This window comes from Aquarana catesbeiana, linkage group LG03 (genome assembly GCF_042186555.1).
Source record: "Aquarana catesbeiana isolate 2022-GZ linkage group LG03, ASM4218655v1, whole genome shotgun sequence".
NCBI lineage: Eukaryota > Metazoa > Chordata > Amphibia > Anura > Ranidae > Aquarana > Aquarana catesbeiana.
In genome coordinates, this window is record NC_133326.1 from 222,008,260 (window position 1) to 222,031,678 (window position 23,419).

Sequence of the window (23,419 nt, forward strand, 5' to 3'; positions counted from 1 at the left end):
AAGCGGGGTTCCACTCAAATTTTTAACTTAATCTTACCCCCTTCAGTTAATTGCATAGATGTTCAAATGCCGCACTAAATTTTTTTTTATCGCTGTAATTACCTTTATATTGTACTTTATTGTGGCACTTCCTGTCTCTCCTCCCATGGGAGTAGGCGTGTTTATTGCCTTTCCCCGGCGCCGCACTGTCTCCTGGGAGCTTAGTGTCAGGCTTCCCAAGATTCAGTGTGGGAACAATGATCATGCTTGTGAACAAGCTGTGAATGAACAGCATTCACCGCATCCCGGAAATCAATGCTTGTGGGCTTCACATGCCCACAAGCAAGATGGAAACAGCCAGCATCACATTTTTAAAGTTATTCTTCAGTACGAAAACAGACAGAGGAGGAAATATTACACCCAAACTGTGAGTATTATTTTGGGATTAGCAAAGTGTCTCAATAACCTAAAAAAAAAAAAAAAAAGATTGGTCGCTGGACTCCCAATTTAAGTTTTTCAGTGAAAGACTTTTGTTTGACTTTTATTCTCTGTTACGGTATATAATTTTTGGCAGCTACCAGGTTATAAATAAAGATGATTAGATCAATGGCAACAGTAATTTTGGCAACATACTACAGAAAAGAAATGAACATTCTCCTTTAAGAATGCAAAACTTGAATATTAGTAGCTTTCATATGTAGCAATGTAGGAATCATTGTACGAGGGGTCTTCAAAAAGTTTCCGCACCTTTATATTTTCATTGGGAACGGTAAGGGTGGGAGGAGTAGTAACTGGTTGTGTCATGTGACTAGTCTGTCTGGCAAGCCGGCTGACCTTGCAGTTTAGTATAAGAGTTGTCAACTGTGGTGAAGATGACTGCGAAAAAAAGTGGAGAAACTTTTTGAGAAATCCTTGTATATTTATATTTAGGAACTTAGAAAGAGAGGTTCCCAAGAAGTCCTGGAGGTGAACTTGGGAGGAGGTGATAAGGGGCCTACAGAGCAGAAGGTTTTGGGAGGAGCAGGCAGGATGATTTCAGTTTATATTCCAAGATGAGATTGTTGAATGGCTCTGTATTTTGTTAATGAAAACCAGTGGAGGGATTGGCAAAGAGTGTTGGATGATTAAGTCTGTCAGCAACATTCATGATAGATTGAATAGGGAATAACCTAAATGTAGGCCAATGAGCCTGGAGAGATGAGATATAATATCAGAGTGAATTAGGCGCTTTATTTGTTAACCACTTGCTTACTGGACAGATATAGAGCTTTCTATTGGTGGTATTTACCGTAATTGCTGCTGGGTTTTTTATTTTTTGCTAAATAAAACCGAAAAATTTGAAAAAAGAAACAAAAACCTGTTTTATAGTTTGTTATAAAATTCTGAAAACAGGTCATTTTTCTCCTTCACTGATGTGCTTTGATGAGGCTGCGATGATGGGCACTGACAGGCGGCACTGATGGGCACTTATGAGGTGGCACTAATGGGCACTGATAGGTGGCACTGATGGTTGGCATTGATGGGCACTGATGGTTGGCATTGATAGGTGGCACGGAAGGGCACTGATAGGTGGCACTGATAAGAGGCACTGGTAAGTGGCACTAATGATCACTGATGGGTGGCACTGATGGGCACTGGTAGGCACTGGTAGGTGACACTGATAGGCAGCACTGATCTGTGGCACTGATTATGAGACACTGATGGGCATTGATTGGCAGCACTGGTGGGCATTGATGGGTGGCACTGTGGGCACTGATAGGTGGCACTGGTGTGTACTGATAGGTGGCACTGGTAGGTGGCACAGTGGGCATTGGCAGCTGACACTGGTGGGCACAGAAAATGCAGCAGCGGCTTTCTGTGTGAGGGACCGATGTCCCTTTGACAGCAGCCGGTGATCGGCTTTTTCTTCCCCTCATGCTGACAGCGTGAGGGAAACAAAAATACCAATTACCGAGCTTCTGTTTACATCACGTGATCAGCCGTCATTGGCTGACAACTGATCATGTGGTAAGGGGACGGGCTCGACCCCTTACTCAGATCTGTGATCAGCTGAGTCTCATAGACACGGTGATCACAGAGCGAGCCGTGCAGGACCCGCAGGGACGTGCAGACGTTGCTTGCTTGGGAGGATGTCCATAGACGTCCTCTCTGCAATTAAGGCCCACGCTGTAGCCGTCTTTCGGCTATAACGCGGACGGCAAGTAGTTAAGACAGGTCTTATTTTGGAGTTGTTACAGAGGATAAAGCAAACAGGTTTAGGCAGCAATTGGATGTGGGGCTAAAAGGAGAAGTCAGAGTTTAGGATGATCTAGTATTCTGGCATGAGAGGAAGGTCTGATAGTTATGATCTGAATGGAATAGTCTTGGGAAGGGGCACAGGGGAAGGAAATACTATGAGCTCAGTTTTGGAACGATTGAGTTTGAGGAAGTGGTGTGACACTCAGGAAGAAATGTCAGTTAGTAATTTATTGACTCGTAAGGAGACAGAAGAGGTCAGTTGAGAAGTAGAGAGACCGATTCGGGTGTCAACAACAAAGAGATGGTGTGGGAGGTTATATCTCAGTTTTGTATCATTATATGAATTCTTTGTTATGCCCTGAATACTATATGCTAAATCAACTTCACTTGAAAAGCTATGACCTGATATAACATACATTGCTTTTATCCTTTATTTTTTCTGTATGTACTAAACAGCCATGTCTGTATATTACAGCTGATTTACCTTAACTGTAAGCTTAATGTTGATTTTAAATGAAGCAGGGATACCTCAGGAAGCAAACATATAAGACAAGGCCCTCCAATAATACTTTAACAATCATGTTTTTTCCAAGCATGTTCAACAGCCAAGGCCACTTTCACATGGAGCAGTCATGGGTATGATCAGCAGGGGATCTGTCTGCTGATCCCATGCTGATCAGAGGAGAGAATGTGGATGACAGGTCCATGTCTGCTCAGTTTCTGCAGAGTGGACTTGGACAGACCCCACTCTGCTCTATGAACCTTTGGGTGTAAAAGGACTCTGCTGTCCATTTACACCCGACTGCCTTCTGACCTGATCCAACTAGAGGAAGGGGGACAGATCTCCTTCTTTTTTTTAATAGCGGACTGGATTGGATTGGAGGCAGATGTAAGTGGACACAAGTTCGTTTACACCCATCGGTCCATAGGAGTGAATGGAGGGTCCGATCAAGTCTGCTGAAAAACTGACAGGTGGACCTGATTAGACCCTTCATGTGAAAAGGGCCTAAATGGGTAATATTTACTTTCTTCAGCTCAGCGTGTTTCTCTCTTTTATCACAAGCGTTAGGACAAATTATGAAAATGAGGTTGGATGTCATTCACTGTCATCCCACCTTCTGCTCTCGGGTTGTTGCAAATATTTTAGTAGAATGCTTACTCAGTTTTTACTGTGTATGTTCACAGATTCACCTTCTACAAAACAGAGATGGTTAAACTTGAACTCCTGACAAACATTTAAACATATAGATAAATTACATATAAGGGATCCATTTTACCTTAAAGGATTTGTATTTCTGTCCATCCACTCCAGATATTTACACAGCTCTGCCACACAGCACAACCCTGTCTGACAGGACAGAAGACCTGATTTTAACCTTACAGGTCTCCTCGCCACCCCCACCTCTTACACTGATTGTCTCTCTGTGTTGCTTCTCTCTCCCCTAGTCTGAGCTCCTCTGTATGGGAATTGCAAGGGGCTGATATCAGATCTACTTCTGTATTAAAGTGGTTGTAAAGGCATATTTTTTTCCCCCTATTGTATTCTATGCATTAAGGTAAAAAACCTTCTACATGCAGCTTCCCCCCTCAGCCCCCCCCCCACTTATACTTACCTGACCCCATCTCGATCCAGTGATGTGCTCAAGAACAGAGACTCTCCCGGCTCTCTCCCTCCTCATTGGCTCAGATACAGCAGTGGGAGCATTGGCTGTCGCTGCTGTCAATCACAACCAATGAGGAGGGTGCCGGGGGGTGGGACCAAGCCACGCTCTTATGGACACACAGAGCGGGGCTTGGAAACGAGCACACACGAGTGCCTCCATTGCAAGGGTCTTGTTATGGGGACATTCGGCAGAGGAGGGGGGGGGGGCAGAAGTGCCAGTGGGGGACCAGAGAAAAGAAGGATCAGGGCTGCTCTCTGCAAAACCATTACACAGAGCAGGTAAAGTATACCATGTTGATTACCTTAAGAAAAAAAATTCTAGCATTTACAATCAATTTAATGACTACAGAGCTGCACTAATTTGTGTCTTCTATATCTGCCTGGAGTTCAGTTGTAAAGATGCTTTGCTCAGCAGCTGTGCAATATTCAGCCTATTATAAATATGGCAAGTGTATGTGAGACCTGGATTTCTAATTAAATTACTCTGCCTAGCAAACAGTGCTCCAATTATGTAGTGTATCTCAAGATGTTATTATGATAGAGTAAGCATGTGTGTCTTTTATCTGTACTTTAATCATTGTATTTCATGCTGTTATTGTGTTGCAGGTGGCATGTGTATCTTTTACCTGCACCTGTCATTTCATTTTTATAGGTTCGCTTCTACCTGTAAAAGAAGGTTGTATTGGAAACCCATCACTTTTCTGCTCCCGGGTTGTTGCAAATATTTTAGTAGAATGCTTACTCCCCTGTATGCTACAGTGGCTCCTCCGGTCTACTCTACATCACTACAGGACATACAAGCTGGTGGCAGGAACCACAGTGGCCAGCACAGGGTGGGAGCAAGTAATTGACTCGTCAGACATCCTAATGTGCATGCTTGATCCAGCTCATTGAATTGCTAAGATGAAAAGTCATAGAAAAAAAGTCAGCAGTAGCTGCAATGCAGCTGTAATGATCTAGCCTCACTTAAGATCTCAGCAAATTACCCTTCACAGTCTCCATCATGGTTGGTTTTTAAGAAATGACTGACAAGTTTAAAGTGTTACTGAACCCTACATTTTTAATAACGATTATAGCAGCTGACATTTGTACTTATCTTGTCTGCTGCTTCTTTTTTAAAAGCTTTCCTTTCTTCTGCTCCAGGGTTCCTCTCCTTGGGTGGCTCCATTCCCTTGCAGGATCCTTCGGAGTCACTCTTATGAGTGCGATCCCAGAGGGATTCCAGGCTCGCATTTTGACGCTGCCTGCACAGGCAGCCAGAGAAGACAGGGAAGGGATGCACAGGTGCAGCAGGGCTAGGCATTATGTGACATGTAGTCCCAAGGAGGGGGATAGGGGGATTTTGTATGTAGTTATAATTGTGTGCTCCCCAACCAGAAGTTCAGGGAAGGAGTGCAGAGCAACTGGGGGTATCTGTTTATAAATAAAGCAAATTGTAAGTGTTTATCCATTTTTCTTAAACAGTTCTTATTCTCTGCTCCACTGGCATATATAGATGTATACTGTGAAAACATTTGAGGCTTTAGTACTACTATAAGGTAAACTTACAAAACCAACTTGATAAAAAAAAAAGCCAAGCTAAGATTATCTATAAGAAAAATGATAGGCACAATCTTTTGCTTACCTTTCTTAAAGTATAACTAAAGGCAAAACTTTTTTTTTAGTTTTGGATAGAGTGGAGAGGTATTAGAATGTTTGTATTGCTGTCTGTGTCCCCGTTAAGGAAATTCACCATCTTTATTTATCCTGTTTACCATTATCATTGAAAAAGAAAGTAAAAGAAAATCCCACATTTTGGGTTGTCCCCAGCACAGTAATAAAGGGGGAAATCTTCCAATGGAGACACTAGTTCTGGTGACCTGGGGGTCCCCAATGAATTCCCTTAATATGCAGGGATTTCCTCTCACTTTCTGTTTGGCTATAGGACAGGAAGTGAAGGAAAATCTCCACAATGGGACACAGATGACGACAGAAAAATCTGACAGGGGTTATAACCCTCCCTTGTACTATCCAAAATAAAAAAAAAAACATGTTATTGGTCAGTCTTAGGGATTGTTTATTTCCCATATATAGAGCAAATGTTGAAAACTGCCTATGGTCTCTTTTACCTCCTTAACATTTACACCCAACCATTGATTGGAATTCTATGTAATAACAGTTAAACCAGAGCATCACTCAGGATAACTGCTTTTACATACAACAATGATCCTGAGTAACACTCGAGGTTAACACCAAGGAGGCCATGGGAGGCTGGATTGTTAGGATGGCAAGGGGTGGAAGATCAGCAAACCTACCCTTCCTCTGTTTTGTAAAGCTGGATTCCACCTTGCCCTGAGTACTTCCAGGTTCACAGTGGTGAGATCAGGGCTGGCTTTGGCCAGGGTAGGAACAAATAGAGTACTGTGGAAGCAGTGCAAGGAAATCATCGTGAGTACATGGTCTCTGATGTCACCATAAAAATGACCTGTCATGCTAAATGTACTATCTCATATTGGCTTTGCAAACCCCTTGTGATAGGTATGCAGTTAAGTGGGGGAAAAAATAAAAGGGTTTTAAAAATATGTAAATATAAAATACATATAAAATATGTAAAAAAAAAATGTTTTAATAAAGAAGGACCCCTTCCCTCATACACACATAATGCAGACATGCACCTAGGATGGATGGTTAAACCTGTGAATCTGTGAATAGCACCTATGTACCCCAACTCCACAGTATGGAGTAGCAATGTGGATATGGAATCATGTAAACTGCTTAGGTCTGTGGCGTTTCTTAGAAATATATGGCAATGCAATGCACAAAATGTATATACTCTTTGATGACAGACTCGTCCCTATTGACACCCTTCTTTATTCCATCAGTTACAGAGAGCCTAACCTCACAATTATCTCAACCCTGGATGTCTAAGGCCTTATTTCACTTTGGACACCTGGCAGAAGTCAGAACTAGAAAATGATGTTCCTTTACAGAACTTCAAGAGAAATTCAATTAGCCAAAACAAGTGCTGTATGGATTCTTACAATCTTTCACTATGCCCAGACATTATCAAACACGTGACATTTTTCTAAATTAGGAAACTTCTCTAACTGGTACCTCTTGCAACTAATTAACATCTGATATTTAAACGTCTGAAATTGTTAAATACACTACCTGTACAAGCCTCCAATAAAAATACTTATATGAAAAATGGAAGAAGATTCTGGAGGAAGAGTTGCCTCTGGAAATTCGGCAAGCAATATGGCCTCAAGCATCTAAACACACATTATGCATTATGAGCTTCTCAATACTATATATCCATTAGCCAATGACAGATGCTGGCATTGTAAAGTGTATGTTGGGTCCCTCCAACATGGTACTGCATGTTTATTACATCATATTGGAAGATGGTAAATCTAGTACATGAATGCCTGTCTCTGTCTCTCCCTACCTGGATTTACCCTCAACTGGATTTCTTAAATCAGCTAAAAAATTGCTATCACATATAGATACCATGACTTGAAGCCTGGGTGCTCTTAAAGTGGAAGTAAACCCATCCATTTAAGTTTTAAAAAACAGTTACATTTCCGGCACGTGCCAGAAATGTAACACTCCCATTGGTTGTGCTCTCAACCAAACGGTAAAATCACCCAATGGCTGGTGTCATACCTGATCACATGTGCAGCATCATGGCAGCTGTAGATCAAACAGAGGCCAAGATGGCAGCTTCCTTGGCTGAAAATGATAGGCGGGTTTACTTCCACTTTAAATGGAAAAACACTGAGCCTCCTTCTCTCATTGAGCTTCACACAAGGATCCAAAATGTTAAACTTATGGAAAATCTCACTGCTAGTCTTCTTAATTCTTTTGAAGTTAACAGTAAGTCTGGGAGCTGTGGCTACTTACAGAAAACACTACATAGATCGCTCTTGTTTTTTTTTAAAACTTTCTCTATGCTGTGTCCAGTTTCCCCACTGACAAGTTGGTCTAGATGGTCACTAGCATCAGGCTATCATTCTTTTACTCTCCCTCCTCTCTTTTATTCTTCCCCATTCTTCTTTCTTTTATTACTTGATATATGATATACTTTTATTAAACTATATCATATGGTCCTATTCCTCAGTAATCCATGTTGGGTGGTTATGCACCTGCTGTTCTGAACCTGCCAGGCAAACTTGAGATATAAAAAGTGGTATTTCAAGTTCATATTATAATTATAGTTTGAGGTTTCATGATGTTGTCTTAGATACAGCAGCATTTTTAAACGTGTATTGTAAACCTAATTACTGATTAGTTTGAAACCATTTAGTATTCTTTAGCTATTGCAACTTTCTTATGCAGCCTATCCACGTCTTGGACCAGCTGTCATTTTTCAAGAATGACTGTATAATGTGATATATCACTTGTATATTTACCGTTCTGTATTGTGACTGTACTTTTTAAAAACAATAAACCAGTTATAAAAAAAAGTCATTCATTTGATGCTTACTATATTTAGACAGTCTAAGTGGCAAACAGAAAGTTAAATCTGAAAACCTGTATAGGTAAACCAGTGAAACTACTTTCAGATTATAACTTTGTATTTTGGGTTTTATTGTGATAAAATATTTGTTATTGCATATTTTTTTAGTTGCTACCAGTCATAAAACTGCAGTATATACACTATATTAACAAAAGTATTGGGACACCTGCCTTTACATGCACATGAACTTTAATGGCATCCCAGTCAAGTTGGCTGGAAAAGTCCTGCCGTCTGTATGCAAGACAAACTTCTGGCCAACGCCCTTTGTACAAAAATCCAAGGGAAAGTTTGTACAAAGTCCTATCGTGTGTATGGGGCTTTAGTCTGTAGGGTTCAATATTGAGTTGTCCCACCCTTTGCAGCTATAACAGCTTCAATTCTTCTAGGAAGGCTGTCCACAAGGTTTAGGAGTGTGTCTATGGGAATGTTTGACCATTCTTCCAGAAGTACATTTTTGAGGTCAGGCACTGAGGTTGGATGAGAAGGCCTGGCTGGCAGTCTCCGCTCTAATTCATCCCAAAGGTGTTCTATCGGGTTGAGGTCAGGACTCTGTACAGGCCAGTCAAGTTCCTCCATCCAAACTCACTCATCCATGTTTTTTTTGGACTTTGCTTTGTGCACTGGTGTACAGTCATGTTGGAACAGGAAGGGGCCATCCCCAAACTGTTCCCACAAAGTTGGGAGCATGAAATTGTCCAAAATGTCTTTGTATGCTGAGGCCTTAAGAGTTCCCTTCACTGGAACTAAGGGGCCAAGCCCAAACCCTGAAATACAACCCCACACCCTAATTCCCCCTCCACCAAATGATTTGGACCAGTGCAAAAGAGTGCACAAGAGTTGAAGCTGTTATAGCTGCAAAGGGTGGGCCAACTAAATATTGAACCCTACAGACTAAGACTGGGATGCCATTAAAGTTCATGTGCGTGAAAAGATCCCAATACTTTTGGTAATATAGTGCATCTTCAGCTCATTCTGCACATGAAGCAAGGTAGCTACAGATACCATCTCAAAACACTAGATCATTTTAATCAGTTCATAGTAAGTAACAGACACTTGTATTGCAAGATTTTCACCCCCCTCTCTGTCTCTCACTCCCCTCTCACCTCCCTCTCTCTCTACCCCTCTCTCACCCCACTCTCTCTCATCCCCCTCTCTATCTCCCCCTTCACTCTCTCCCCTCTCTCTCTCATACCCCACTCTCTCACCCCACTCTCTCTCTCATCCCCCTCTCTATTATCCCCGTTCTCTCTCTCCCTCACCCTCTCTTACTCCTCTCACTCACCCCCCTCTCTCACCCCACTCTCTCTCTCTCACCCCCTCTCTTTCTCTCTCTCACTCCCCACTCTCTCCCCCAGACTGGCTCTGCCATAGAATGTAAAGTGTATTAAAAATTTTAAAACATTTCTATACATTTCTAACTGTTTGTTTACATTTATTTAAAAGAGTGTGTGTGTGTCTCTCTCTCTATCTATCTATCTATCTATCTATCTATCTATCTATCTATCTATCTATATATATATATGTAAACCAGTAATAAATCACATGTCCTCTTTCCCTCAGCGCTCTTGGGAAAGTGACCAAAAAAGGTAGAAAACCCCAAGCTGCTGCTGTCAAATAAACAGTATAATAAAAAATGCTAGAACCTCCAAAGAAAAATACCAGCTTTAGCAGCGCTAAAATAACACAAAGTTCAAAACAAAACGCGTTTTGTCATCAACTTCGTCAGAGGGCGTCATATATTTATATATATATACACAGTATCTCACAAAAGTGAGTACACCCCTCACATTTTTGTACATATCCTATTATATCTTTTCATGTGAGTAGTGAGTGTACAGCTTGTATAACAGTGTAAATTTGCTGTCCCCTAAAAATAATTCAACACACAGCCATTAATGTCTAAACCGCTGGCAACATAAGTGAGAACACCCCTAAGTGAAAATGTCCAAATTGGGCCCAATTAGACATTTTCCCACCCCGATGTCATGTGACTCGTTAGTGTCTCAGGTGTAAATGGGGAGCAGGTGTGTTCAATTTGGTGTTATCGCTCTCACTCTCTCATACTGGTCACTGAAAGTTCAACATGGCACCTCATGGCAAAAAGCTCTCTGAGGATCTGAAAAAAAGAATTGTTGCTCTACATAAAGATGGTCTAGGCTATAAGAAGATTGCCAAGACCCTGAAACTGAGCTGCAGCACGGTGGCCAAGACCATACAGCGGTTTAACAGGACAGGTTCCACTCAGAACAGGCCTCGCCATGGTCAACCAAAGGAGTTGGGTTCACGTGCTCAGCGTAAAATCTACAGATTGTCTTTGGGAAATAGACGTATGAGTGCTGCCAGCATTGCTGCAGAGGTTGAAGGGGTGGGGGGTTAGCCTATCCATGCTCAGACCATACGGCACACACTACATCAAATTGGTCTGCATGGCTGTCCTCCCAGAAGGAAGCCTCTTCTAAAGAAAGCTCGCAAACAGTTTGCTGAAGACAAGCAGACTAAGGACACGGATTACTGGAACCATGTCCTGTGGTCTGTTGAGACCAAGATAAACTTATTTGGTTCAGATGGTGTCAAGCATGTGTGGTGGCAATCAGGTGAGGAGTACAAAGGGAAGTGTGTCTTGCCTACAGTCAAGCATGGTGGTGGGAGTGTCATGGTCTGGGGATGCATGAGTGCTGCCGGCACTGGGGAGCTACAGTTCATTGAGGGAAACATGAATGCCAACATGTACTGTGACATACTGAAGCAGAGCATGATCCCCTCCCTTCGGAAACTGGGCCGCAGGGCAGTATTCCAACATAATATTGACCCCAAACACACCTCCAAGACGACCACTGCCTTTCTAAAGAAGCTGAGGATAAAGGTGATGGACTGGCCAAGCATGTCTCCAGACCTAAACCCTACTAAGCATCTGTGGGGCATCCTCAAATGGAAGGTGGAGGAGCGCAAGGACTCTAAAATCCACCAGCTCCGTGATGTCGTCATAGAGGAGTGGAAGAGGACTCCAGTGGCAACCTGTGAAGCTCTGGTGAACTCCATGCCCAAGAGGGTTAAGGCAGTGCTGGAAAATAATGGTGGCCACACAAAATATTGACATTTTGGGCCCAATTTGGACATTTTCACTTAGGGGTCACTTTTGTTGCCAGCAGTTTGGACATTAATGGCTGTGTGTTGAGTTATTTTGAGGGGACGATAAATTTACAGTTATGCAAGCTGTACACTCACTACTTTACATTGTAGCAAAGTTTAATTTCTTCAGTGTTGTCACATGAAAAGATATAATAAAATATTTACAAAAATGTGAGGGATGCACTAACGTTTGCGAGATACTGTTATATATATATATATATATATATATATATATATATATATATATATATATATATATATATATAGTGTGTGTGTATTTTGAGTAGCTGTTTGCCTACAAAGGTTTATACCCACCAGGGACAAATCTTTTTCCAAGAATGATGAAAAGATCCAAAATCATTCACTGTCCAAATTGTTGATTAGAGTTCTTAATACTCAGAAATGAGAGAGTCTAGTATACAGACTGATTCAAAGGGGTTGATTTACTAAAAGCGACTAGACTGCGTACTTTGCAGTTGCACCCTGCAAGTACAGTTGCTCCAGAGCTTAGTAAATGAGGAAAGCATCACTTTGCAAAGAATACCCAATCGCATTCAAGGAAAATTAAAAAAACTGCATTTTTGATTGCATATGATTGGATGATGGAAGTCAGCGTCTGCTCATTTACTAAGCTCTGGCACAACTGCTCACACAGAGTTCAACTACACTATGCAAAGTTCACAGTTTATTTGCCTTTACTAAATGAACCCCATAGTGTTGTTTTGCCATGTGATGTGCGGTGCTGAAATAGGTATAGTTGCAGCATTTGTTGGATGTCTACGGTCTCTTTTTAGTACTTTCCCAAACCATTCCTTGTCCCTTATGATAGCACAAATAATACCTGGTTATCATGATCAACTACTATTTGCCTACTCCGAATAATAAACTTACATGCACATTTATTCAAAAGGACATTGCAAGAATAAATTTAAACTGGGTACTATAGTAACCCAGAATAACCAAATTAAAGGTTTGTAAAGGACTGCCTGTCCTGTGTTTGTCTGATACACTTGTTACAATAAAGGTACATCAAGCAAGTTTTTTGGAAATTCAGAGTGCGACAATTTCTTCATTTTATTCAAATTAAAGGTTTACTGAAGCCAGATGATTTGAAGATGAAACCTGGCTGATTGCTGGGGGTTCTTGCACTTTGCTTTGTTCTATGAGGATCTATTATTGCAAAAGCATTTCTGAACAATTGAAATAAGTTGAATAGATCTTAAATATATTTCAGCATGCTGGGAAATGTATGTAGCTGAATACAGTAGGAACAAAAAGTGTGCATAATAAAGGGAACGGACGACGTAGCAGAGGTTTTTTACTAATCCAAACCCAATTCACTTATTCTCACCTTCATTGTGCTACCCTGTTGCTTTGTTGCTCAGGTCACAGCCATCTCATATACCCAGTACTGTTGGGTATGAGGGGGCATGTAACCTCCTCCCAGGATGCGGTCTTTGGGTCTGAGTCGCTAATCGCTGGGATAAACGCTGACTAAGAAGACAACGTCATCAACTTTGTGTAAACTCCAAAAAAGAGCTTACACAGGGTTTGACTTTCAAAACAACGGAACAGAATAGGTCAGTAAAACAAGGAGGGGCAGGGGGGATTGCGAATAAGCTGTCACTTTGCCTTGGGTGAGAAAACTAATAGTCTATTTAATAGCACCCACTTAAATGGCGGACACAACTTTTATGTATTATAATTCAGACATTCTCAAATCACCCAAATAAGTACTAACTGGTTAACTTTAGAATATCTGACAAAGAGATTGCTTGGGCTGTGGATGACAATGTAAGACTTATTTCAACGGAGAGCAAAGTGCAGCAATGTATACAATGGTGTATGGCTGGCTATAGATATGGTGTACAGATATTTGCCAATTTCCACGTGACTGGTACAGGAGACAGAACCCAGTGCAATACTCATCCTAAGGCCTCATACAGACGTATTCATTTTTTTCACCAATATTTTATTTGAAGTTGGGAGAACAAAAATGCCACAAATTTTTTTATGTACGTTTATGCACGTTCGCAGGCATATGGCGCTTAAAAGTGTTTGAGCGTAAACTCATTCTGTTGGAAAGAAAATTCACTTATTCTAGTCATTAGAATAAATCTACGCACATAAGCGCAAATTTATGTGCATAAATGATGCTTACGTGTAATCTTTGCTCATGAGTTCCTCTCCAAATGCAACTTTGGGGCATTTTTTTAAATGTTGCTCCTAAAATATGGTTCTAAGCTCCTAATGCGCATGGCCACATAAGCTTACACTGAAATAAGGCCCGTAAAAACAAGCTGGATGCCTGTAAAAGCAGTATTTTTTTACTCCTTTGTGCATGAGGCTTTGGAGTGGTGTTCTCTATAGACTAGCAGGTTGACTTGCTAAAGGTAAAATTGCTGTTCACTTTGCAATGGAATTGGTCCCAGAGTTTAGGGAATGCAGTGAAGTTTCACTTTGCAAAGAATACCTAGTCACGTGCAAGAAAAAAAAGAATACAGCATTTTTGCTTGTACATCATTGGATGATGGAAATCAGCAGAGCTTCGCCTCACTCGCTAAGCTCTGGGGCAAATTCCCTTGCAAAGTGCTTTTAGAAAGTCAACCCCCTTAGACCTGCGTCATATATCTTCCTGTGTAACAGGTGGTGTCTCTGACTTCATTAAACTCTCATTATTACCCTCTAGCACTGAATGTCCAATTATCAGAAGCGAAGCCCAACATTTTGAGCATCACTTGCTTTTACTGAACTAGCTGGGGTCAGCCAAACACATTGGGGTCGATTAACTAAAGGATAGTGACTGTTGCCCAAATGAATTTTTACGAAGCTTTGTAAATATTGTAGAAATCTTCTCTTTGAACCCCCAATCATGTGCGAGGTAAATGACAAAAACACAGGATATATCCTTGGACATGATTAGCGTCAACACCTTCACTTTATTTACCATGGTCAGTAACAGTGTGAAAATTCACTTTGCTAAGCGCAATTTCTACTCCTTTAGTAAATTAACTCCATAGCAACCTCCATAGTTCAGAAAACCCATTCTCAAACAGGGTTTCTCCAGAGTTTTCTAGGGTTTTTTAAGCTGTGGCTAACTGACCTCCCATTTAATGGTGCCTACAATGTGCCTGGACCGTTGCCACTTGGCCAAGCCAACTGTATGAACCCAATGATCCTTTATAGTGTCTGTAATGGAAGCATTCTGACCACCACCGTAAGTAGGGCATTCTTCCTTCTGGCCACCAGTATAGGGGTCATTTTTCCCAATGGCCTCCATTGATGTGGCTTTAGCAGGAGTTCCCCAAGACCTAAAAGTATTTCAAAGGTTCCACTGGGTAAAATGGTTGAAAAAGATTTAGAGCAAACATTCACCACTGATCTCTTAATTTTTTAATGTCTGCATACACCACAAATGAAGTACTGCAAGTAAAAAATCATATACAAACCTGCATGCCATGACACCTTACAGTTACTACTTTAACAATCCACAAGTTTTGATTAGAGAAGCCATTATAATTTATCACAGCAAACTGTAAAATAGTTATTGGACTTACAAAATGCTGTTGGATACTAACTTGGACAAATAATGTATTCGCTCCGAGCTAAGGTCCCTATTGTAAGAGCACCAGAAATGTATAGAATTCCAGTATTTGTGGCTTAATGCTGCTTAGTAAATAAAGCTCTGAATTCTTCAGACCCAAGTGTTAACATGTGGGCAATTTTCTAACAAGCAAGTAGACTGACTGGCGATATTTATGGCTATTTTGGCCAGAGACTCCTAACGAGAAAAAAAAAAAAAATGTCATACAATAAGAAAATATATATAGCTCTTATCTGAAGTGCATTTTATGTCACCGGCATCAAACAGAAGAACAAAGAACCACACATAGAAAACAGTACACAGGGTTTCAACTATGCTACAGGAATCCAGAGGATTAGCACATCCATAAAAGATCTGATCCAGATAAGGTATCACAACATCACACAGTAATCTAGTTAATCCAGAATCAAAAGAGATGCAGCAAATGACTAGAAGACAGCTGTGCAATGTAACTAATACTTGCTGTTCTGTCAAGGCTGCCAATTTTAACAATGAGGGTGCAACGTGCGAAAGCATATTCCAGATCAAAAAAACTGCCATTCCAACTAGGGAGAGCCGAAATAAAGTTTGTAACAATTTTGATATAAAACTAAATAAATAAATACTATGTTTCAAAGTCAAAAAGAAACCTAAAACAAACATACATAATACATACAATAGCTGAGAAATCCTTGTAAAGCGTTCTGCAGGAGTTTCAACATATTTCTTAGATTAAGAAAACGTATGCATGGATTTGGAGCAATGGGGTTGATTCAGTAAAACTGAAGAGTGCAAAATCTGGTGCAGCTCTTCATAGAAACCAATCAGCTTTCCATATTTTTTTTTGGCATGGCTTAATTGAAGAAGCTGATGTTAGAAGATGATTGGCCTCCATGCATCAGATTTTGCACTCTCCAGTTTTAGTAAATTAACCCTCAATGTTACCAATTGCAAACTGAAAAAACAAAACTTGCATGACATAGTTTTGTTTGTCTGTTCCTTCACATCACAATTTCTGTATTCTGGATGTGTTTCTGCACGCACATTTTTCATGCATTCCGGTGCATTTTTGATATGTTTTTGCTTCATTTCAGTGCGTTTTTCCCCCCTCTTTATTTTTCTTCATATCAATTGAGGACATGTGGGTTCCTGTGCATTTTTAATGCATTTTGTCGCAGCATTCTAGATGCGTTCCATACAAAAAAAATGCAACATGTTCTACTTTTGTTGCCTTCACTGGAATGCACTGCACTGGTGTACACTAGGACCATTGGAATCCATGTTAAACACTATCCATGTGTTTTCTATGTAAAATTAAAAAAAAAACGCACTGGACTGTATTTGGTGTGAACCAGCTCTGGGTTTGGAGCAATGTTGCCATTTGCAAACAGAAAAAAAATAAATAAATAAACCTACATAAAATATATCTTTTTTTTTACGTCAAATAGTTTTTGACTTTAAAGAAAAATGTGCATGGGTTTGGAACAATATTCCCAACAGGAAAAACAAAAGCTAAATGTTATCCTTTAGCATAATAGTTTTATATATATATATATATATATATATATATATATATATATATATATATATATATATATATATATATAAAAGTATGGGTTTGGAACAAAGTTGCCAATTGCAAACAGAAAAAAAAACAGACATCTTTATTTCTTGAATTAAAAAAAAGACCTTTACATGGATTTGGAACAATGGAAAAAGCTGCACCTACATTAAATAATCTCTACATTAAATAGATTTATTTTCTTTATATATATATATATATATATATATATATATATATATATATATATATATATATATATATACTGTATATATATATATATATATATATATATTGTAAGCTTTAATGAGTAGGGCCCTCTGATTTCTCTTGTACCAAATTGTGATGTAACTGTAATGTCTGCTTTTATTTTGTTAAGTGCTGCGCAAACTGTTGGCGCTATATAAAACCTGTATAATAATAATATATATATATATATATATATATTTGTTTTTTTTTCCATTTGCACTTGGCAATATTGTTCCAAATCCATGCAAAGGCTCTGTGTATAAATGTAAATGTGTATATATATATATATATATATATATATATATATATATATATATATATATATAAAACCTTTGCATGAATTTGGAACAATATTGCCAATTGCAAACAGAAAAAACGAAACCTACATGAAACAGTTTTCTATATTTTTTAGATTAAAAAAGAAAAAAACTTTACATGGGTTTGGAACAATGTTGCCAAATTGAAACAGGAAAAACAAAATCTAAACGTACATGACATAGTATTATTTATTTCTTAGATTTTTTTTTTTTAAATAAAATCAGCATGCATTTGGAACAATGCTATCAATTGCAAACAGAAAGAAATGAACTACCCTTCAAGAAATAGTTTTCTCTGGGGGCAAAGAGCAGACTTGACGCATAATGTTTTAATCCATCTAATAAAATATGCCTCTTTGGAACATGCCAAATCCTCAAGTCCCTCAAAGAAACAAAGGAGGTCAGCTTGAAATATTTTGACAAACCAGAACTGAACTTGCAGTGGAGATGGAATGAAATATGTTTAACATTTTTTAGAGCTGCATGTAAACATGTTTGAGAGCTGTCATTTTCTTTGTTTGGAGACTCCAGATGTGCTTTTGGGGAAAAGGCTTTGCTGTTTAGGAAGAGAGTGCTGATACTGGAACACTACAATTCTTCAGTGCTAGTCTGCTATAGATCTGAACAAATGACCGCAAATTGGACACTTGGGTTATAATTACAACTGTGGAGCCAGCAGTGAGAAGATAAAGCGCTTGGATAAGAACACATCATAGGTGCTGATTTCAATCAATATAGGATAAAAAGTATAAAATCATCTTTTTTTTTTTTTTTTTTTAAAGAAAAAACAAAATCTGCATTTTGGATCATCTATGGACAATTGAAGGTAGTGAAAGAAATGAAAGGTACCTACATCCAGTTTCCATGCGAGCAGGGGAAGATCACCATGAATAGGGTCAGGAGGACACACAAATGACAAAGTCCCAAAGAAGTCCTCTTCTCCATCTCCAGAACATTTATTTTTTCCTGTAGCCTCACTGGAGCTTTTTTTTTTTTTTTTTTTGGCCTTCCAAGCAGGTACTTATAATTTTTCAGTCAGTCCTTTATTTCTGATTCTTCAATCATTTCCCTAGTGAAGGATGAATAGATGATGCTGCTGTGATGGATGTGACAGTCGGTCCAGTCCTTGTACCCAAGGTAAGATCCTTCTCTTTGATTGTAAGTCCTCTCTCCAGGCTCTTTAACTTAGCCTGTTTGGGTACAATGGAATTCCATCTGTGATTGGCCGGTGTTCTGATGAATAACAATGCATGCATCAAGGCAGATCTTATTGGCCAGTCCGTCTATGTAGGGTGGGAGGTGCAGAGGTCTAGTGCAGGGTGACAGCTCTTGTGTGCGACATCAGAGTCTCCTCTTACACACAAACCAATAGCACCTGAGTTAGCTATTAAAAACTCAATAGATCACACAGCAACACAAGTATGCATATCAGACAAAAGTGGCAGTTCAGGGGTTGTGCATAATAAAAGCATAAGAAAATGATTTATGATTTAACTGCATGACATTTGATTTGCATGCCTGGCATAGATACCCAGAAGAAAGCAAGCAGCAATAATATATAGTGATCAGTACAGATCCCTCTCTTGCAGTGTGACCTGTGATATTAATGAAGCTGTGACCTGTCACAATGTCAGTTTATACTGATCTCCAGGGCCTATATGTTGTTACCAGTGAGCTGATCTCTGCACAGGGAGGATATCCATCCGGACAGGAGAGATTGATTGCAAGCTCTATGTGAGATCCTAAGGAGACTGATCCCCTCTAATCTCCTGCAGACTATTTGAAGTAGTGAAGGCAGTCACCAGCCTCCCGTCACTTTATACAATTAGCTGCTGGAATAAGATGCAGAGCCCACTGAAGGGTTAGGATAAGCGAAACCAGATGTGCAGCATTCTCCTAAGACTCTCTAATGTCTACTGGCTGTTCACTAAATGATTTCTAATTCTCAGCCTTCCTAGAACTGCTGCTGAAGGAAAGTGGCAACAGTTATTACTCTGCGAGGAGGACCAGACAATTGTCTGCAGCCCAGGATGGGGTGACATGAGCAGGGTGACAGGTGACAGGTGACAGGAGCAATCTGATCTGCACAACACTCATCTCATCCACAGTGTTCAGACACACAGAGCTGGCAGGATCATAGAACCACACTACTGCCAGTGCCAACCAATTGTCTGTTCTGAGTCTGATCATAGAACCACACTACTGCCAGTGCCAACCAATTGTCTGCTCTCAGTCTGATCACCATATCACTGCCAGCGCCAACCAAATGTCTGTTCTGAGTCTGATCACCATATCACCATAAGTACCAACCAAATGTCTTTTCTAAGTCTGATCACCATATCACCATAAATACCAACCAATTGTCTGTTCTGAGTCTGATCATAGAACCATACTATTGCCAGTGCCAACCAATTGTCTGTTCTAAGTCTGATCACCATATCACCATAAGTACCAACCAAATGTCTTTTCTAAGTCTGATCACCATATCACCATAAATACCAACCAATTGTCTGTTCTGAGTCTGATCATAGAACCATACTATTGCCAGTGCCAACCAATTGTCTGTTCTAAGTCTGATCACCATATCACCATAAGTGCCAACCACTTGTCTGTTCTAAGTCTGATCATAGAACCATACCACTATAAGTGCCAACCAATTGTCTGTTCTAAGGGTCATTTCACACCACATGCAGTCCCATGCGGTTTTTTCTGCAACAAAAATGAATGGATAGTAGGTTATAAGGTTTCCAATGGCATAGTTCACACCAGTGCGGTCAGTTCCAGGGCGTTCCAGTTCCAGAAAAAAAAGTTGAACATTTTTCCTGCACTGGACCGTACTGGAAACGCGGTAAAACGCATATAAACATTCACCGAAATGCACTGGAACGCATCAAAAATGCATCAATATTGCACCAGACCCCAGTACAGTGAAAAAAAAGAAAAGAAGAAAAAAAGCATCTGGAATGCATCAGGCAATGCATCAAAATCACACCAGAACATGTCAAAAACCCATTAAAAACACGCATGCAAAAATGCATCCGGAACGTGCTGTGAACCAGCTCTAAGTCCGATCATAGAACCATACTACTGCAAGTGCCAACCATTGTCTGTTCTAAGTCTGATCATAGATTCATACTACTGCAAGTGCCAACCATTGTCTGTTCTAAGCATAGGCATGCGCAGGGGGTGTGCCAGGTGCTCCTGGGCACACCCTAATGACTGCATGCGGTGCCGATTCCCCCTGTTGCCTGGGCTTCCCAGTGTTGCCCCCCCCTGCAGTGCTGCTGGCTTCCCTCCTCTCCTCTTCCCCTGGCTGCTGCGGGGGATGTTTCAGAATGGAGAGTGGGGGATGGCACTAGTAAATATGTCATTTACTGGCGCCTTCCTTTTCTAAATGAACACAGTGAACACACTCACTCTCTAGGTTCATTCATAACTGAAGCATAGTAAACTGTGTTTACTATACTTCAGTGTGTGAATGAACAGGAAGCCGCTTAGCACAGAGCACTACCCCAGTCATTCACTGTCCAGTGCAGCTGAGGCTACAGGGAAAGGTGTGTGTGTTTGAGCTTTGGGGTGCACCCCTAATGCAATAGGCTGGTTCTAAGTCTGAATATAGAACCATACTCCTGCAAGTGCTAACCAATGTGTGTTCTAGTTGGATCATAGAACCATACTACTGCCAGTGCCGATCAATTGTCTGTTCTATGTTTGATCACAGGACCATACCTCTGTAAGTGCCAACCATTGTTTGTTTTAAGTCTGATCAAAGAATCATACCACTGCAAGCAGGCCTGGACTGGCCATAGGGCACACCCGGCATTTGCCCAGTGGACAGGGACCCTCCCAGTCTGGGGCCTCTTGATGACCGGGCCTCACAGTGGGAGGTAAATGATGAATGTGTTAACACAGACCACGGTCGCCGATCACCTCTCGCTATGCGGCCATGTCTGTGTCTCCTCTCCTGCCTCGCCTGTCCTGCCAACAATGTTATCCTATCAGTATAGCAGGGAGCGAGGGAGATAGAGATCTGCACAGTAAGCGGGAGTATTTTCATTTTAGTGGGTGATCACCTACTTGTTAATATGATCTCAATCTGCAGCTCCTCCTGCCCCTGCCCTAGGATAGGATGACCCTGAAGAGGACACACAGGCTGAATGCTACCTCTGCCCTGCTGAAAGTAGAACTGTGCAGGGGTGGCAGAGAGTAAATGGGGGCACTGTGATTAGACAGAAAAAAAGGGGGGCAATACGGCAAGGGGCACTGTGAGAGGGGGGGCTGTGATTGCCAGGGGCACTGTGAGGGGAGGCTGTAATTGCTAGGGGCACTGTGAGGGGGGGCTGTGAGTGCTAGGGGCACTGAGAGGGGGGCTGTGATTGCTAGGGGCACTGTGCGGGGGCGCTGTGATTGCTAGGGGCACTGTGAGGGGGGGGCTGTGATTGCCAGGGGCACTGTGAGGGGGGGCTGTGATTGCTAGGGGCACTGTGAGGGGGGCTGTGATTGCTAGGGGCACTATGAGGGGGGGCTGTGATTGCTAGGGGAACTGTCGGGGGGGCTGTGATTGCTAGGGGCACTGAGAGGGGGGACTGTAAATGCTAGGGGGACTGTGATGGGGGCTGTGATTGCTAGGGGCACTGTGAGGGGGGGCTGTGATTGCTAGGGGCACTGTGAGGGGGGCTGTGATTGCTAGGGGCACTGTGAGGGGGGGCTGTGATTGCTAGGGGCACTATGAGGGGGGCTGTGATTGCTAGGGGCACTGTGGCGGGGGCGCTGTGATTGCTAGGGGCACTGAGAGGGGGGCTGTAAATGCTAGGGGGACTGTGAGGGGGGGCTGTGATTGCTAGGGGCACTGTTAGGGGGGGCTGTGATTGCTAGGGGCACTGTGAGGGGGGCTGTGATTGCTAGGGGCACTGTGAGGGGGGCTGTGATTGCTAGGTGTACTGAGAGTGGGGGTTGTGATTGCTAGGGGCACTGTGAGGGGGGGCTGTGATTGCTAGGGGGACTGTGAGGGGGACTGTGATTGCTAGGGGCACTGTGAGGGGGGCTGTAAATGCTAGGGGGACTGTGAGGGAGGGCTGTGATTGCTAGGGGCACTGTGAGGGGGGCTGTGATTGCTAGGGGCAGTGAGAGGGGGTCTGTGCTTGCTAGGGGCACTATGAGGGGGGCTGTGATCGCTAGGGGCACTATGAGGTGGGGGGGCTATGATTGCTAGGGGCACTGTGAGGGGGGCTGTGATTGCTAGGGGGACTGTGAGGGGGGCTGTGATTGCTAGGGGCACTGTGAGGGGCTGCTGTGATTGCTAGGTGTACTGAGAAGGGGGGGTTGTGATTGCTTGGGGCACTGTGAGGGGGGCTGTGATTGCTAGGGGGACTGTGAGGGGAACTGTGATTGCTAGGGGCACTGTGAGGGGGGCTGTAAATGCTAGGGGGACTTTGAGGGGGGCTGTGATTGCTAGGGGCACTGTGAGGGGGGCTGTGATTGCTAGGGGCACTGTGAGGGGGGCTGTGATTGCTTGGGGCACTGTAAGGGGGCTGTGATTGCTAGGGGGACTGTGAGGGGGGCTGTGATTGCTAGGGGCACTGTGAGGGGGGGCTGTAAATGCTAGGGGGACTGTGAGGGGGGGGCTGTGATTGCTAGGGGCACTGTGAGGGGGGGGCTGTGATTGCTAGGGGCACTGTGAGGGGGGCTGTGATTGCTAGGGGCACTGTGAGGGGGGCTGTGATTGCTAGGGGCACTGTGAGGGGGGCTGTGATTGCTAGGGGCACTGTGAGGGGGGGCTGTGATTTCTTGGGGCACTGTAAGGGGGGGCTGTGATCGCTAGGGGGGCTGTGAGGGGGGCTGTGATTGCTAGGGGAACTGTGAGGGGGGCTGTGATTGCTAGGGGCACTGTGAGTGGGGGCTGTGATTGCTAGGGGCACTGTGAGGGGGGCTGTAAATGCTAGGGGGACTGTGAGGGGGGCTGTGATTGCTAGGGGAACTGTGAGGGGGGGCTGTGATTGCTAGGGGAACTGTGAGGGGGGCTGTGATTGCTAGGGGAACTGTGAGGGGGGCTGTGATTGCTAGGGGCACTGTAGGGGGGGGGCTGTGATTGCTAGGGGCACTGTGAGGGGGGCTGTGATTTTTAGGGGCACTGTGAGGGGGGGCTGTGATTGCTAGGGGCACTGTGAAGGGGGGCTGTGATTGCTAGGGGCACTGTGAGGGG

At 42.4% G+C, this 23,419-nt stretch overlaps 1 protein-coding gene across 1 annotated transcript in view; it reads right to left on the reverse strand.

Annotated features, from left to right (window-relative positions):
* Nucleotides 1-19,001, reverse strand: part of WNT16 (Wnt family member 16) — a 41,134-nt gene extending 22,133 nt beyond the window's left edge. The window contains exon 1 of the mRNA XM_073619807.1: nt 18,071-19,001. Within this exon, the coding sequence (XP_073475908.1) occupies nt 18,071-18,162 (92 nt within the window). The 5' untranslated portion in view covers nt 18,163-19,001. The remainder of the gene's footprint in view (nt 1-18,070) is intronic.
* Between the last annotated feature and the right edge of the window lie 4,418 nt (nt 19,002-23,419).